The sequence below is a fragment of the Dryobates pubescens genome, chromosome 3 (genome assembly GCF_014839835.1).
Source record: "Dryobates pubescens isolate bDryPub1 chromosome 3, bDryPub1.pri, whole genome shotgun sequence".
In the NCBI taxonomy this organism is placed as follows: domain Eukaryota; kingdom Metazoa; phylum Chordata; class Aves; order Piciformes; family Picidae; genus Dryobates; species Dryobates pubescens.
The window spans coordinates 27,168,244-27,183,771 of NC_071614.1; the positions used below are offsets into that span (position 1 = coordinate 27,168,244).

At 39.6% G+C, this 15,528-nt stretch overlaps 1 protein-coding gene across 7 annotated transcripts in view; it reads left to right on the plus strand.

Annotated features, from left to right (window-relative positions):
* VSNL1 (visinin like 1) overlaps window positions 1-15,528 on the plus strand; it is an 89,168-nt gene that overhangs the window by 32,427 nt on the left and 41,213 nt on the right. For 5 of the 7 annotated variants that reach the window (XM_054179876.1, XM_054179879.1, XM_054179877.1 and 2 more), the window contains one exon: window positions 9,763-9,929. In XM_054179876.1, the coding sequence (XP_054035851.1) occupies window positions 9,768-9,929 (162 nt within the window). In that variant the 5' untranslated portion in view covers window positions 9,763-9,767. The remainder of the gene's footprint in view (window positions 1-9,762; window positions 9,930-15,528) is intronic. The other 2 variants (XM_054179875.1, XM_054179878.1) reach the window with 1 other exon arrangement.

The window sequence follows — 15,528 nt, forward strand, 5'->3', positions numbered from 1 at the left end:
TGACAGAAGCTGAGCCAATAGCAGAATGAAACTATGGCAACAGATACAAGTATGTGTTCTACACTTAGCATTAACAGGCATATTGTTCTCTTCAGAAATTACTCACTAAATTCTCTAGATCATGTAAGTCAACAAATTCTGTTGAAATATTGGAGAGGTGGGAAGGAAAAAAAAACCCAACCAAAATCCAAACAAGTTTGAGTTATGGCATGCAGCAATCCCAAATATTGGAGTTCAGGAAGCAAAAATCTTCTTGAGGACCACTGATCATGCAAAGCCTAAGCTTTCTGTAGAAATATGGACAATCTCCTCCTTGTGCTTTAAAAAGAGACTTAAAGAAAGAACAAGCAAAAGAGGGATTTTGTCCTTGCCTCTTCAGGTCTGAGTGGTGGAGCATGGGAAATCTGAACACTTCTGTCTTGGTGAACAATGGAGTTAAGTCTCTGCTTTATGCAATTTACCTCTTCCTGTGCCAACTTGTAAAGGAGGAAAGCGAGCTATGGCATGTTGTAAGCAATTTCCCAATCCAAATCTGAAGAGGGTGCTGAAATGAGACTGCAACATACTTTAGACCATCTGCAGGCTAGTTTATACCCAAGCTACTGGCTTCAGCATTGGGCTTTGAATGTGACCCACGTGGGTGCATCAACAGTGTAGCTACTGGTGTTGCCCTTGATTTTCATGTTGAATATGTAGATCACTCCCTTTTTGTTTTATTTCAGACTCAACAGAAAACAAGTCCACTCTCACTAGAGGTAAATCCAATTCTTGCTTCCTAGTCACCTAGAGAAAAAAAAGCCCTCCATACCAGTTGTTATGTTAGAGCATCCTGCTGCACAGCTTTTACCCTTTCAAATGTTTTTTTATTGCTTGAATCTAATTGACTATCCATCTCATTTCAAATAAAATTTAAAAATACATCTCTCTTCTTTTGCTTAAACCTCTTTTCTCCATTTATTATTCAATTCAGCTGGATAATTGCATTCCTTAATGTCATTACTCTCTTTTTTTCCCCCCATTACTTTTACATGGAGAGATTGCAGGCCTGAATCTGATCTTTGGTAATCTGCAATCACTGGATTTATTCCAGTTTTTGCTGCAGGGTAATACAAATCAGAACCTAGCCTGTTTGTTTCACCCCCAGACTGAGGTTGTTGTTATCAGCAGCACCTTACAACTGCTTCTAACTTTAGTATGGTGTTACATAACCACACATGCAGTCTTATTTTTTACTGATGGAATTCCTGTCATTTTGGGATGGGAAACGTAAGTTTGGTTAAAAACTGAGTATTGTGTGAAGGAAAAAGCTGGTAGTTCAGGGTGGAGTTTGCTTCTTAGTGGGGGGAACATGTTCCTGAGGTCACTGGTGGTTGATACACCAATATGGAAGTGTGCTAACTCTACATACACCTGATGATCAGTTTCTCCCAAAATTACTGCTGAAAGGATGTGCTTAGTTCTTGAGTCACAGAACCACAAATGTTGGCAGGGAACTGCCAAAGTCTGTGTAGTGCAAGACTCGGTCAGCTAAAGTAGGTCCACAATGCTCAGCACTGTCCAGCCCCATTTGGCTTTCACTGTATCTGATACTCCCTAACGCTGGTACTTCTGCCAATGTCCAGGATAATGCTCCTTGTCTGACTTTTCTGTTCCGAGAGTTGACACCTCGAGGTGGATTGCTGTCATCTTCCACTCCTACAAGTTGATGCTGACCTTCTTTGCTGGCAAAGTACAGGCATGGAGCTGCTGTATGTTTGGATCCATGGGTTTTAAGAGAGTAGGAGGAGGATGTGACTGAGCTGAGTGAGGGAATCTTGACCATTGGGGATTTTGGAGAGCTGAAGCTGCCATAACACTACAGAGTCCATCATAAAGGCTTCTCATCACTGAAGAGGATCCAGTTGGGTGTCTTACAGGAAAGTGAATGAAGAAAGCTGCTGCCACCACCATTTCCTTTTAAGATGACAGACCACTTTTTCAAAAGGTTCAATAATAATGTAGTAGTATTCAGTATTCAGTACTTACAGGGTGTCAACATATTAAAATCTGGTATCATGAAAGGGTACCAGAATTTTCTGCTTTATAATATCTTCATCTTTTGCACATATTGGGGGGGAAAAGGGTTTTCCCTATCCAGTGTGGTTCTGCTCTGGGAAGCATAGGTCAGGCTTCAGGGTCATCTCTTCTTCATGTGAGATGGCTTAGAAATTATGGTGACAAATGACATGAGGAGGTGCTTCAAAAGTTGCCTAGGAAACATAGAATCATAGAATGGTTTGGGTTGGAAAGGGCTTTTTTGGGTCAGCAAGGCTAACCCCCCTGCCACAGGCAGGGAGATCTTTCAGTTGCTCAGAGCCCCATCCAATCTGACCTTAAACAGTCCCAGGGAGGAGGCATCCACAACTTCTCTGTTCCAGTGTCTCACCACTCTTACTGTAAAAATTTTCATTCTTCTATCCAATGTAAATCTAGCCTCTTCCAGTTTAAAACCAATGCTTCTTGTCCTGTCACCTCAGCCCCTGGGAATAGTCTCTCTAAATTTTTCCTGTAAATTCTCAGTAAGTATTTCTCCATCTTTCCTATAATCCCTCCTTATTGAAAGGCCACAATAAGGTCTCCCTGAAGCCTTCTCTTCTCCAGGCTGGGCAACCAGTCTTTCCTTATAGGGCACATGTTCCAGCCCTATGATAATTTTTCTGTCCCTCCTCTGGTCCCATTCCATGTCTTTCTTGTGCTGAGATCTCCAGAGCTGGACACAGTATTCCAGGTGGGATCTCAGCACAGCAGAGGGTAAAGAGTCAACTCCCTCAAACTGCTGACTGTTTGTTTTGATACAGCCCTCAATGTCAATGTCCTTCTGGATGGCGTCCCTTCTCTGAAGTGTATTAGCTGCACTGCTCTGTTTGGTGTCACCTGCCATTGAAGCTCTGCTGTTGGGCAAGATAATTTTAGTTGTACCCTTGATTCATGGTTTGGATGGGAAAATTCTTCCCCTTTTCCACACATGTGGTTCCCTTGGGTACTTCCATGAGGCTTTTGGTATTGTATCATTGGGGCTTTTGTGTGTGAAAGACAGGCTACAGCTCCAGCTCTCTTATTCTTGAAGGAGTAAGTGTATTTCAAGAGACATCTGTGTGGCTTGATATCCTGCTTCTATGCTCCTATTAGTAGAGAAAAGGCAGTGTGAGAAGCAGTCTAAGGAGAAAGGAACAGTGCAGGGAGTTGTCAGAAGTTAAGAGTTATTATCGGCACACAGCTGGAAATTTGATAAACAGCCTGCTTAAAAATAACATGATAATTATTCTGTTATTGGAGATCATAAACATAGTTCTCTGCTTTCCCCAGCATTTAATTTTTGTGGGGGTTTGTTACCCCCTAAACATATATGTATGTTGGAGACTCTACAGTGTCTAAGGTACTGTTTACAGATCTGTATTGTGTCCAACATTCCAAAGGCATCCACCACACTTGCCTGCTCAGTGTCTGGATTTCACATGTAGTCCCCAGGAGTCAGTATTGCCTGTGGGAGTTTGTAGGTTGGGAGTGGGCAAAGGGGTGGGGATGAACCACAGCTTTCCTTCCAACCTATTAAATGCCTGCCAGCACAGCTGAGCTGGCAAAGTGAGTGTTGTCAGTTGCTTCTGGCATGGGACACACAATTCATTCCCATATCTCAGAGCCAGGGAAGAACAAGAAAAACATGCACCACTCAAGGGAACTCATTTAATGCACAGGCCTCGTGTGGCTGCAGAGATTTTGGTTGACTACCCCTTTCAGCTCATTCAGGATTACTAGGAAGAAAAGTGTGAACATGGTAGATGTCATAGCAGCCAAAAGATACTGAAATAATTTTGTGTAGCCCTGTTCAGTTAGGTGCTTGTGCCTAGAGATATAAGGCAAATCTCTCTGCATACCTGGAGTTAGTGAGGGGAGAGAGGTGACTCCAGTCAACCAGCACATTTTCTCCAAATGATCTGTTAGGTAAGGCTGCCTTCGTTCAGCTACTGATGAAGGGAATTGAGTGAAATTAAGCAGCTACTGTGGATACCAAAAGTTAAGTGGTGTGACTGCCCCATTTCCCCCTAACAGCTTCACAGAATCACTGAGGTTGGAGGAACCCTCCTGAGATGCTAAACTCTGACCACCTGCTGAAGCAGGATCAGCTGGTGATGATTGTTTAGAGCTGTGTTCAACTAGATTTTTTTCAGCACAAATATGAGATCTTTGGCAGCACTCAGTTTACTCTTCCTTAGGAACAACCAAAGACATTTGTTTGTACTTAGTCCCTTTGAACACTGAGCACTTGTGGAGGAAGACAAAGGGGAATGGAGAGGAGGGGAAAGAGGAAGCAGGTGGGAATAGAGCTGTGTTAGCAATAGTTCATGGATGTTTTGAAATTGTTGAACAGCAAACACGTTTCCATAAGTCATGTTTTGCTATTGAACTTTAACTTTTCTTTTCCTTCCTAAAGTCCTTAACAAAATTTTGGCTTGTGAGCTTGTGTTCACACTGGCAGCTTAGTACTGGCAAATGAAATGGGAGAGGCAGACCTGATAAACCTGTGCAGGAGTTGCTGTGAAATAGTCCAAGGAGAAAACTTTACCACTGGTCAGGAGGTTTGGATAGCGATCGTGTGGGGAGTGGAGATCTTTTCAAACAGCATAGGCATGTGTGGGACGTGGTATAGCATTTCAGGAAATATACCGAAAAAAAGATATAAACGAGGAAAAACTGCTTTAAAATCAGGTATGATCTTAAAAGTGGAGGAACTGTCTTCCTCTTCCTGTGTATGACTTAATGCACATTATCTCCAAAGCTCCCAGTAAATCATATCAAATCAGTTTGCTAAGCCATGCTGCTGAGTCATCTTGGGAGTAGCTTTCAGATGCTGCTGCATCCCTTTTCCCGCTTCCTTGTCTAGATGGCATAGATCTCCTGAGGTCTAGCGGTGCAAACAACAGGCAGATACATCCTCAAATTGTCCCTGCAACTGCATCAGGTTGCACATCACTTGTTTGATAAAATTCTGTCTTTTAAATACGACCTGCCTATGGACCTGTAAAAGCATCAATTAAGGTGCTAGTTAATGAAGTGCTGAATTACCACTACACCAAGCGTTTCTGAAAAGCTTGTTTCTCTGGGTAGCTGATAGCCTCTTCACAGCATTTCACCCAAGAGAATATGTTTTCAAACTCATCCTTTATTGCTGTTGCTACTTGTGGCACAACATCAGACTTCTAGAGTTTTTCTTGATCTCTAATTTGGATTGTGTTGCCCTTGCTAATATTAATAAGCATTCTCCTGCCAGAGTAATCTAATTTGGAACAGACATGACAGCTTTGCTGATGCTAAGTGCCACCCATGTACCTGGCTCCTTGTTTATCATGAATCTCTCCCCCATGATGGCTTCCAGGTGAAGAATGTTGATTTCTTGTTTGGGCTTTTAAAATTGTTTTGGTTTTTTTTTTTTCCTTTCATGATTTTTAACAATCAGAAAATGCCACAGAAGATGAATAATAGCCCTCAGATTGTCACATTGCACGGCTGGAAGGATGGAAGTTGGAAGAAAATTTATAGTTTAAGAGAATAAAATTTACTAGACAAAGAAATGCTTGCATAGTGACCTTTCCTCCTCTTGAAAACTTTGTGATTGTGCAGCTGTTCTCTCCTGTCTTTTCCTAATGCATATTCATAGATTTTTGCAAGGGGAAAAAAAAAACCAACACAAAACCAAACCAAACCCAAAACAAAACATATTTGGGAAACTATGATTATAAGTTAATTAAAAATAGTTTTCATTTTAGAAAATTAAATGTGTTGGCAGTGGTGTACTCATTGCTAATGGATGATTGTATTTTTTCAATAACAACAAGAGATTCAATGAAACCCCAGAAGATGTCAGAGTATGATTAACTAGATAATCTATGTATTTGAGTATTTATTCCCAAATAAACTGGATCTCCCAGAGCCAGAACTGTGAGTTTATATTTGATAATTATATGAGACTCTTAAGCTTTCTTGCAGATTGTAATTCAATTCCATAAGAAAAGAACTTTAAAATGAGAAGACACAATGAGTGCCTCTAATTACAGGAAGGCATTGTGACTCGCTTGGCCATTTTATTCAGTCCCTCATCTCAGAAGCTGATAGATTATGCACTGCACTTTGCTGGAGCAGCAAATAAGAATACAGAACTCAACAGTCCCAAATTATGCCTTCCTCAAATATTGTGGAAAAAATAGTTTCTGAGAGTGCTTGTTGAGATGCCATCTGTGGTTTTCATTTACTAGAAGATATTATATGGTGAGGTATATCAGGAATGTTTGGAAAGTGTTTGGGGCTTAATGGACAACCTATGAACAAGCAGCTGACCAGAACTAGGGACCTGAATCGCAGAGGCACAAAACTGGTGTCTTGTTTCTCTGAATATGATGACAGAGTATGTTTCCCCAGTTCTTTATTCATGTATTCTTAAAAGCATGCAAACCCACTTCTTTTTCTGTTGTTTTTACATCCACTTTACTGAAAACAGCATAGCCAACTTTGAAAGATGGTGCTGAGATTCACAGTTCTGTTTCCACCTTTGTTTAGAGCCAGGTCCAAAGGCTGTAAAGTGAACATGATAAATGGATAAGAGGTTTGGTTTTTTACAGGAAATGTGTCAGTCAAAACCATCCATTTTTTTGCCCATTGAAGACACTCTTTTTCACGTGTAAGTGTCATTGAGCTAAATATTAATGGAGATAAGGATCCAAGAGAAAAGAGTCAAGTGAACGCACACTTGGCTAAATTGAGAGAGACAGAAGATGCCTTATGAATCTACCTGAGGTAGTTACTATAATTACTGAGAATCTTTAAGAGTCCTCTGGGCCCTAAGCAAAGCACCTTATGGCTGCAAAGTGCAACACAGTTTAAAGATGGAAAAAAAAAGAGGAAATGAACAGGTCCCTTAAATATTAAAACAAATAAAGCAGTCTGCTGTTTCACTTAAAAGCCATCTGAGGTGGAGCTAGAAATGTACTGTACTCTCTCTATATATACTTCAGTCCACATGGGACTGAGCCAACTTAGGTCGATGTCATACATGAGAAGTTGAAGAATAAAAAGATAAGGCTGGGACAATTGTTCTAAATGCTATAAATTGCAGACCTGTTGTTTAGTCCAAATGGCCAATTTCTGGATACCTGTGTGTACAATTAGGTCTGTGGCAATTAGTAGAAATATTGAACTCTCCCATATTAGAATCACAGAATTGTTTCAGTTTAAGATCATTGAGTCCAACCATTCTCTAACTCTACAAAGTCTGGTGTTAAACCATATCTCTCAGCACCACATCTATGCATCTTTTGAACACTTCCAGGGATGTGATTCTACTACCTCTATGGAGAGCCTATTCCAGTGCTTGGTAACCATTTCAGTGAAGTTTTTTCTGATATCTAATTTAAACCTCCTCTGGTGCAACCTGAAGACATTTGCTCTTATCCTATTACTTGTTACTAGGGAAAAGAGACCAACACCCACTTCACTGCAACCTCCTTTCAGGTAGTTGTAGAGAGAGCAATAAAGTCTGCCCTGAGCCTCATTTCTCCAGAGTAAACCACCCCTGTTCCCTCAGCTGCTTCTTGTAAGACCTCTTTACCAGACGCTTCACCAGCTTCCTTTTCCTTCTCTAGACCTGCTCCAAAACCTCATTTTTCTTGTAGTGATAGCCCCAAATTTGTGCTAAGTTTACCAAAATGTGTGGATGGGGCCTTTGCAAACCTTAATTAACACCTCCTTGCAGCAGGTTCTCATAGTTCAGAGAAGATGCAGGGCCTCTAGCAAAAAAGTACAACAGTCAACAGTTCAGTGTCCCAGTGGAGATCAGTGACAAGTGGCATCCCTCAAAGGTTGTTCCTGGGACTAGTGTTTAACATCTTTGTCAGTGATATGGACAGTGGGATTGAGTGCCCCCCCAGCAAGTGTGTGGATGATGCCAAACCATGTGGTCTGGTTAGCATGCTGAAGGAAAGGGAATCTATGCAGAACTTGGACAGGTTTAAGAGGTGGGCCCAAGCCAATCTCATTAAGTTCAACAAGGCCAAGAGCAAGGTCCTGCACCTCAGTAAGGGCAGTCCCAAGCACAAATGCTGGCTGGGCAATGAGTGGCTCAAGAGGGGGTGTCAGCTGATGGAAAAACTCAACATGAGTCAGCAGTGTGCTCTTGCAGCCCAGAAGGCCAACTGTATCATGGACTGCATCAAAAAGTGTGACCAGCAGGTTGAGGGAGCTCATTCTCCCCCTCTGCTCTGCCCTTGTGAGACACCACCTGGAGTATTGCATCCAGTTCTGGTGCTCTCAGCGGGGAGGATGTTGAACTGCTGGAGCAGGTCCAGAGAAAGGCCGCAAAGATGATCAGAGGCCTGGGGCTGTGGAAGGGGATGAGAACAAACTGGAGAACATACTGCCCCTTGCCAAAGGGGAGATGGGTCATGGGGTGTTTCAGAAAGACACCTCGTATCACGAGTAGTATGGCACAGGGCAATGTGCTGGCCACACACGGAGTGGGAGAAATGGTTAAATTTGTTCTTTCTCAAAGAAGGTTCCCATAAAGGAAGTTATATATTGATTTGTTGGAAAAGAGAAAAGCATATTCTTCTGAAGAGAAAGAAAAGTCCTCTTGAAAACAGAAGATTCCAAAAGCAATAGAGTAATATCAGGAATAGGTGGTGATATGGACTAGAAATCAATGCATTCAGTGACATGCTGCAGTTAAAGGCAGAAGCTATTCTGGAAGATAAAAATGGAAATGCTAAGCCAGGCTCAGGAAAGAAATTATTCACCACTCTGCAGTGCTGTATGGGACAAGTTAAGTACTGTCTGTCATCTGATTAAAAAAAACCAACTGAAAGACATCTGTCACAGAATTGGAAAAAGTTAAAGAACAGGATTTCTTAAAAATTTTCTCAAAGGCTTTGGTAAAATGCCAAGGGACCTGGAGAGACCTATAAGGACCAACATGAGTAGCAGCAAAATGACTGTATTTATCTATACACACATGCATATTCTGTGTTTCTGTATGGTTTATGTTTAACAGGCATTCAAAATGTGCATAACGTAGTGGGTATCTCCAGAGTTAACTGTATTTCTTCTAACTCAATTAAATACAAGCAGTACATTGTGTATCGACTATGAAACTATTAAGTGTATATACTTAAATGCATACATATGTGTATATATACACACATCTGTGTGTGTATATAACAGTTGCACTTATTTTTCCATTTTTGGTTCCATCATTTTTTGAGATAAAGCATGTGGACTCTTGCATTGCTTGTTCCAAGCAGATCATGTAGTGCTGTGTGTTGCAAGCCTGTCTGTTCACAGCCTTGTGAGGGGTAGCTGTTAACAAGGGTGTCATATCAGAAGAGATTTTCAAGACAATGGTAAAGAATAATTTTGTTGACATCCCTGAATCTGTGAAGAAAAATAATTGATACATTCAAATAAAAAGGAAGATATCTTTTTCAGCTTTAATGTAAAGAAAAGGTAGAAATTGCCTAATTTATAGGCAGATGAGCAGCCTGTCTCCAGGCCTGAACACTCCACCATTTTCATCCTCTAGTATTCAAACACAGCTTATATTTTCATCTACTAATGAATCTGTGAAGTTGTATTTGACTAAAAGCACAAAACAAGTGATAGATTCAAGCTTTGTTGCTAATTCCAGTTTAAAATGTTCACAGCAACTTGGCTAATTGTGTTAATTTATTTCTTCTTAAGGCAGAATGGGGAAACAGAATAGCAAGCTCGCCCCTGAGGTGATGGAGGATCTGGTGAAGAGTACGGAGTTCAATGAACATGAGCTAAAACAGTGGTACAAAGGATTTCTAAAGGACTGTCCAAGTGGTAGACTGAACCTTGAGGAGTTTCAGCAGCTCTACGTAAAAGTAAGTTATTCATTATGTTCCTTTTATTTAACTCTAGAAAAGATTGCAAAACAATGCAAAATAAACGTATGACCAAGAGCTGCCAGTCATCTAAACTGAGGAATACCTTTGCAAGGAGAAATGATAGTGAAGGCAAGGAGATAAGCGGGAAGTACTACCCTCATCACACCAATGACTCATAGCCACAGTGACCAGAACTACAAGTTTAGAAAAAAGCTGTAATTTATGGACTTCTTTCACCTCTGAAGAGTGATTGTGGTCCTGTTCAATTAACGGCACTGTACCTGTGCAGTGCTGCTGGAATATAAACTGTGTGATTTCTGGACCTGCTCATACAAAAGGCTGTCCTTTAGATTTCCAAAAAAGTGAAGTTCCATAGCAATATGTGCTGTAAATAAATAATGCACTGTGCACACAGGATTTCTTTCTCTAAAATCTTGCCTTCCCCCCCCACCCCCATCTCTTTGCCTTCCTTAAATAGAAGACAAAAACTGGGCAGTTCAGTTTATTTTAGTTTTACTTGTCATTTTTTAATCAAGTCCAAAGTCATCTTTTCCTTATATTTGTTATGAATTTATTCTGTAAGAGGAAGAGCATGGGGGGCAGCGTAAGAAGTGTGTTCATATTACAAAGATAATTATCATTCAGAATCAAGTATCTGCCTAAAGGTCAGTCACTTCAAAGTAATTTTAATTAGGAAAAACACTGAATGGCGATGAACAGTAGAATCAGAGCATTCATAAATACAATGTGAGGCTGAATAAAAATGCCTTTGAAATGTAAGTAGTGAATATTGAGTACACTGAAAATTTCTGCAAGCAAATGGGACTGTCTTTTCCCGTAAATGCGTCCTTCCCTAAATTTCTTCAGCCTTGAACCAGATCGCTTGGAAAAATACTACCTAACCCCTTTTTTCCTTTCTAATGAATGATCTAACAAAACCTGCCAACTCCAACTTCCATAAATAAGCTTCTGTCTTCATATTTTAATATTTATGACTCGAGACATTGCCTCACAATCCTCTTCATAAGAAACAACAAACTTTGTAATAACTGTTATTTTCAGATGAAAGAACTTTTACTGCCTCAGGTTTTGTGCTTGTTAGTGACTGCTGAATTTATAGTTCCACTTTAGACAGTACTCGCTGCACATCCAGCAAAATCAGGCATCTAATAATTTCTCATGCCTATTTCCGAAGAAATTAATTGGTCTTTATGATATACGGGTTCCAAATAAAGTATGCTAACTATATAGTTCTTTAGAAATAATTTTCTTTTGGGCAAATCACAGTAAAGAGATTTTTATTTTGTGTGTGTCTGTGTTGTGGGGGAAGACATCTTCTGAAAATAACTTGAAACTGCAAGGACTTCCTTCATTCAAAGAAATATTGGAAGTGTTCACAGATATTTTTACCCTGAAAGGCTGGACTAGATGATCCTTGAGGTCCCTTCCAACCCGGTATTCTATAAATGTATGAAAACAGTAAAAAAATTACTTAACTCATGAAGAAATACCAGAATTATGTAAACTTGTTACCGTGCTTACAACAGCAGTAGTGCAAAAGTTAACATAAAGAACACAGCAGTATTTTCCTTTTGAAATTTGGAGACAGCTCTGTAGTCCTACTAAGCTGCAATATTTGGCTTTTAGTTTTATGGCCTCATATATTTTTAGATAGGCACATAAAATGAGATTGTCTCCCTTGCTTTGGTAGTTCTGGGTTTTGAGATTGCTCTGTAATGCTACTGTCATATATTTAATCCAGTTTATTGTCATCCTATGTACAATGTTTATATACAGAGCAAAATACTAATTTTGCAGAAGAGAAATACAGTGAGCTGCAGTAAATCCAGAGCTTTGCTTCTCCTTCTGTCACAGAAATACTTGTAAAATAACAGCCCTGGGCTCTCTGAGGATCTAATAATCTGAATGTAGGCTGTGGTGGCAACTTCTCCTATGTAGGACATTCTGTCCACTCCAGCTGCTGGCTGCAGACAAAACCCCAGATACGAAATTTGATCTTTCCAGGAGGAGCCACCAGCAGGAGACTCAAATCATTATGATTACATTTACAACATTTCAGTTCCTATAATGCATATTCAGGATAAAAATGCATGCAGCACGTATTGATTAGTAATTCCTCTACATGAACATATTTTTAGTTGGGAGAGATGACATTTATCTCATGCTCTGAACTGGAGTTTATTGAAGATTTCCATAAATTAATCTATTGGAAAAGAAATACATGACTTAGCTTCAGTTCAGATTTACATTTTCTTAATGTAATGTTTTATTGTTTGAGAGTTGTGTGGGACACTTTCATCTGTATTAATAAAAGGGTATTGGTCATTTAAGGTGCAAAGAAAGCTCATCTTTTCTTTTGCTCACACACAGTAGAACATAGTCTTGCTTTCTAAGCTGAGGATATTTTAGATTTTATCAGGAGCAACACTTAGAGGTGAATTTCTTGATTATCTCTGCTTCTCTTCCATCATAATTGCAGAGTGGTGTGGCCAAACTCAGGGCACAGAAACTAATTTTTTTTTAATGAAATGTAGCTAGATGATGTGTGCTGGGATCACTCCTAATGTATTACTGTATCTAATGCATGCTAATAGGCTAGAATTGGTCTAAAGTAAAACATCCAGAACATGTGTGATGTTGACGTCAGATCCTCAGAACAACTCTTCCACTCTACATATTTGTATCAATTGTACTGTGCTGTTTACTAATGTAGATGAAGACTGTATTGACTAAAGGGAGAATTACTCTAGCTTGGCTTGGAAGCCTTTGCTATTGAAGTTTCCATTATGATACAAATCATACAGTGCTTAAAATAAATAGCAGTTATACAAAAAGACTGCGGGGGGTAAAAAAAAGAAAGAATTCCACCAGAAGTGCTACACTTTGCCTTAAACACTGTTTAGTCAAGAACACCTTTTAAATAAGCAGCTATTAAGCAGACTATATACTGATGCGTATTTAGCATTGTTTGCAATCTAACAAGTTCATTAAAATTATTGGTGGATTTTTGGGATCCAGAATCCATGGTTAGGTATTAGGGCTCATGTTCCCCTCCGTGGTGCTGAATGACATGAATGCTTCAGCAGTTTCTGAAATCTTTTATTTCAGAATTGCTCACGTAGTGTAAGCCCTGAGCCACAAAGAGACCAAGTAGCTGTCCTGTGGTGGTGAGAGAAAGTTCAGTTCTCCCCCACACACAAAGAAACCACAGCTAACTCAGTCGGAGAAGCAGAAATGGATAAAAGCTATATTTACAAGCAGGATGAAATGCAGATGGATATATACACAATATATACAGAAATATACAGCAAAGAACATAATACAGAACAAAACTCCCTCCTCCAGCCAGGAGGGTGTCCCCCCCCCCCCATACCCCTTCTCTCTCCCCATACCTCCCTTTTTTCCCAAAAAGAGTTAGAGAAAAGGTAATTATTAAGGAGGAAATTCTGTTAGCTCAAAGTATATGCAAGAATTAATTTCTTATCTGTTAGTTCAAGGTTAACTCCATCCAGCAGCTGTTGCTCAGACTGAAACAGGCTGGAAAAAAAAAAAAAAGACTGAGACTCAAAGTGAACTAAAAGTTGAAGTTGCATTTTACCTATCTATCAATGAAATTCATTTAGAATATCTCTGTTTTCAAAACATTCAGCCAGAGTGTTCCAGCAACTGTCTGTTTCTTAAAGGCACAGCCTAAAACGGTCACACTGCCCCTATGGTCTGCACAGAGCACAGGATGGGGAGAAATTTGTGGATACCATTCTGGGGAAGCTGAAACTCAAGCCAGCACCATATTTACAGCAGTATGCTGTAAACAAGTCTGCCAATGCAAATCTACAAGGTAAAAGCTCAGGACAGGAATTTGTATGAATACATTTTTTCCTGGGTATGTGCATCTGATTTTTTATGGGAGTTGTGTCTTTCAAGCCTCTCCTGCATCTAGGACATTAGAAGTCAAAGCAAAATTGACTTTTTCTTCTCTTAAGTAGCAACGATGATGTGAGTGCTTTATCTTTATCACAGTGGGTTTTGTACTCATCAAGCTGTAGGAAATTCAGAATTCTGTCCCTGTAACAAGTTTGAATCTGCACTGCTCACCCTCTCATTGCTCCACCTGTGATGAGATATGCCCTTCTGGGCTGCTAGCAATATTCCAGTTAACCACTTTTCTGTGGGGAATAGTGGCAAGTAGTATTGGACAGGATAGAACCTACAGTTGCCATCAGAGAAAATATCTTAAGAAAGCAAGCAAGGATTAAGCTTAATAGTTAATTTTCCTTCTCCCTATCCTGAAAAGTCCATAATTCTTTTATCTTACATCAAAAAACATTGGCATTGTGGGCAGAGAGCTGAAGGAATTAATACACAAAAGTTTAATTAAAATAAAATATACCAGTAAAGCATTCTAGACTGTTCTATCACTCTGTAGGATTTAGAATAGAATAAACCAGGTTGGAAGAGACCTTTGTGGTCTAGAGGGCCAAACACTTTCCTTCAGCTCTTTTGAGTTCACTGGGTTTAGATGAATATGCCCTAGAGTGTGTAAGTGTGCATAATCAGTGCTAATGTTCACAGGAATTATGCATGTTTATTAAGTGGAAAATAGGCTTCTATATTGTGCTACTCGTTGGAACCGGGTCGCTGAACATGAGAAGCATATTCTCTGGATTAGTATCAGAAACAAGCACCAAGGGTCCTTTAACTGGAAGGGTAGGGTTGAGAGCAATCATGATGTAATGCTAACATTAAAGTAATTTACTTGGTGAATTTATTGCACATCTATTACTTAGCTATGTTTTGGGGTTTTACAGATAAGGTTTAAATGAAAAATAAGATAGTAATGCTGTGAATTAATTACAATCATGTGGTTTGTCATATTTTTAGCTTCTATCTCACATTTCATGCTTGAAGGGAATTGATTTCTAGTCTTTCATTTTAATATGTGTAGAACAAAAGAATCTCAGAAATCTATTGAAATTTAAATGGGTATATTTGCAGGCTCTTTTTCTCTATCCAGATTTTCAAGACACACTAGCATCTTTCTAAAGATGGCACAGACCTCCTCAAAATGTTAGGTTAGAGCTGCCTGTCAGGCTTTCAGTGGCTGTGAAGAAGTGGGATTCCAGAATAGCACAGCTGTGTGTGTTTACAGATGTGCCTAACAGATGCAGTTGCACTAGCAGGAACTGATTTTCCTGGGATCAGCTCTTCTAACTGGAAGAGCTGTGCTGGTTTTATGAGTGCCTTTTGGCCAGTTAAGTTCTCCCTATAGCAGAAGTAAATTTTTAGGTATGTTAGACCAATGTTAGGTGTATTATACCAGCTTATATATTTAGGTATATTATACAAATCCTAGCTCGCTAAAGGCCGACAGCATGTTTTGAAATCATGCAAATTGTTATAATAAATATGGATGTATCTGCTTATACAATGGTTGTAGCCTATGTTATTGCTGCCTTCCAGAAGATCACATCTGGAGCATCTCACAGTCTTCCTGGATAATATACAGTATGTTTGTTGGATACATTACCTAAATTCAACTGCAACATAGAATACATCATATATGTAAATATGAGTG